Source organism: Opisthorchis viverrini (genome assembly GCF_000715545.1).
Source record: "Opisthorchis viverrini unplaced genomic scaffold opera_v5_1546, whole genome shotgun sequence".
In the NCBI taxonomy this organism is placed as follows: Eukaryota; Metazoa; Platyhelminthes; class Trematoda; order Opisthorchiida; family Opisthorchiidae; genus Opisthorchis; species Opisthorchis viverrini.
In genome coordinates this window covers 1-2,843 of record NW_008753476.1, presented here as the reverse complement: position 1 = coordinate 2,843, position 2,843 = coordinate 1, and the positions used below count along the sequence as shown (strand labels likewise).

The 2,843-nt window shown below is 43.9% G+C and overlaps 1 protein-coding gene across 1 annotated transcript; it reads left to right on the top strand.

The window, feature by feature from the left end:
- Positions 1-193: 193 nt before the first annotated feature.
- On the top strand, positions 194-2,708 carry T265_15873 (hypothetical protein; the record flags this gene model as incomplete). Its single annotated transcript, XM_009179277.1, has 2 exons — positions 194-331; positions 2,517-2,708. Coding segments are annotated over 2 exons (330 nt in total), but the record flags the coding sequence as incomplete, so codon positions are not given.
- Between the last annotated feature and the right edge of the window lie 135 nt (positions 2,709-2,843).

The following is a 2,843-nucleotide window of genomic DNA, read 5'->3' as shown; positions in this document are numbered from 1 at the left end:
TCCGTAGATGACAGAGTCTGAATATTTTCCCCCCATTTTTAATAATGAGTGTCACTTGATAAATCCGTTGTGAGTGTATGTGTTCATTGATGCGTTGGAGTCTCCCGCCCTAATCAGGCTATTACCTCAATTAAAAATCTATTTCACGCATTCCTTTGGACGGCAGGTTCAGTGCGTCGGTGATGTGATCGTGATGCACCGGCTTATAGTGAAGGAATTTCGTGGTGAATTTCAAGGTTGTGGCTATGGCACTGTTGGCTTTTCAGCCACTGTGTTCTCCGGGAGCACTTCCGATCCGCTGATCCCTCGTACTTCGAAGGCTAGTTGTAGTGTAAGTTCTTTTAACTAGAAATTCTCAATTTTTACAGATCTACATGTTATATCAGATTCGGAAGGTTCTTGCGTATTAGCGCCTTTTCTTAGTTTCATACATTCGCAGAATTAAACATACTTCCTGTACCATAGGAACAATTTCCTGGTTTCAGTGATACATGCAAACAACCTTTGAGCACCCGCCTGTAATCTTCCCTTCCTGTCTTTTTTGATGACAGCTAGACCGCTTTGTACTGCTGCTCCAAATCCGCGGTCTCTGGTGTGATTGTCACGTATGGTAAACAGATGCTCATAACAATGCAACGAACCTAATACATTTTGGTTCGTCGACCAAAGTCGAATTCAGGAGAAACAGTAGCATTGTATTAGTTGCAAGATTGTATGGATATACTACATTGTAAATTAGTTTTAGGCTGTCTGTGCATTCATTTAGCTTGTTTTTTTGTAATTACGTGGTAGAAGTGTTTGGTCCATTACTGACAATGACCGTGTTCTTTCAATAATGCTGAATCAAATTCAAGTAAGATAAGACAGCTACAGCCTTAATTTCACTCCATGTCTTTGCATTTTGTAGTTTTCTAAATTCTCACGCTGGCTTTCTGTTCTTTACCCCAGAGAGGCCAGACCGAATTGCTTGGAAGCTTTTGCTGGACCAACCCACATCTTGCATGCGAAACTAATGAGTCGAACTCAAGAGAAGTGTAGCTTCATACATACCGAGGGGAAAAATCGCAGCATACTATTCCCCAATTCACACTGGATTTGATATATGCTTCAGTGGATCGCCGTCTCCGTTAAAAGACAGTTCGTGGAGGGGCCGTCCCTGAGATTAGCGCGCGTCGAAAAGAGCAAAATTAAATGGGCCATAGAATTACGGAAAGTGGTAATTCCGGCCGGCAAATTTCAGACAGAACCACTAGAATATCAAAACATAAATCGTTTAGCGGTCACACCCTTTCGGTGCTTAGCTGCAATGCCGCCCGGAGGAAGCAAGAGAGCTGGGATGCTATCAGACTGCCCAACCCTAGACAGGGGAAGTCGATGTGGATAGGTCGAGTTCGAACACCACAGTGGAGATCGGACAGAAAGTATAGATCACCGATCTTGAGTTCGGGAGTCACATAGATGTCCTCAGTGCATGTCACCGATGGAATCCTTCAGTGTGCTCCTCCCCCAGAGCCACAAATGTGTTTCAAAAGCCGAAGTAGTTTCTCCATCAGCACTTAACTATCGTAGGTCATTTATTATAAGCCAAGTGGCGTTGGGGAATATTTGAGAGTTCAGCTACCTCAGTCTAAGAATTCTTCCGAAACGTCAAGCTGAACACGAACTTACGTCTCATTCGGATAATGTCCACATTGAGTACCGACAACTGAAATGTACATTGTGGCGCAGCAAAGAAATGGACTGGAAGGTGGAAGTCGACATCGACCAGTCTGTCATCAGACCCGTTTGTGATGTGTGTCTCAGGTACTCCCAATCTCCATGTTTTGGGAATCTATTCAGTACATGAGCATTAATGGTGTTTTGGTATCGGCCGACTCGATCAACCACTCCAGTCACGTTTAATTTGATGGTTTGGAGGTGTTTTCGCCGCCTACATGCAGACCTAATCAGAACTGTTTTTGCTAGTAAGCCGGACTAGGATTGACGCTGTCATCGAGGTAATCAAATGCAAACTTGGATCAACACTTAAGCCCGCTTATGAACCGCGGAGTCTGCAGTCTGCCTATGGCGCATGCCAATTCATCTATTCTTTGGTTGATGTTTACATGTGCCTTGAGACATATAGCCATACCTAGGTGGCTACATCCAAGGTGCCGGCTAACCCCAGCGCAGACAATTGCTGATTAAGGCGAGTTACAATCAATAGGCTCCCCGAAATGAGTTACTGTTTACTGAAACTGCATCATCCAATTCAGCTATTGTGAATGTTAACTGTTCTTAGCTTATGTAGTCCAAGCATTCTGTGGTGTATTCACCATGTCTTGTTTCCGTGTCATATAAGTTACGGGTAGGGAAATTTCACCACCACATAGTTACACATAAATCCACGCTTGAATCGACTTGAAACCAAGAGACGTTTCTCTAGTTATGTTAACCTGATGGTTATTAAGTGTCGACCAGACTAATAATGAGTCTTCCAGTGATTTTCAGTATTGTATGCTATTTTCTTTTGATAGTTCGGTGATGAAGAGCTACGCCGTGTTCGAGAGTTACGCGAATGGTTTAATTCGCCAGGTTGTCCAGTCGAGCGGGAACCCATCATTGATCACAACGACCCATCACAGTCCCTACAATGCACCAAACCAGCTAGCCTTGTGAAAAGACTTTGGTGTCTTCAACCAGAAGAGTTCACTTCTACGGAGGGTCAGGTAGGTGATGTATTTAGAGCTCCACTGATCCGAAATACCAAGCCGTGGCCACTAGGCAATTCAACATCAGACGATATAACTACTCATTCTTTTTCAGTAGCGCAAATTTAAGCGTGGTCAATCGGGTAGGATGGT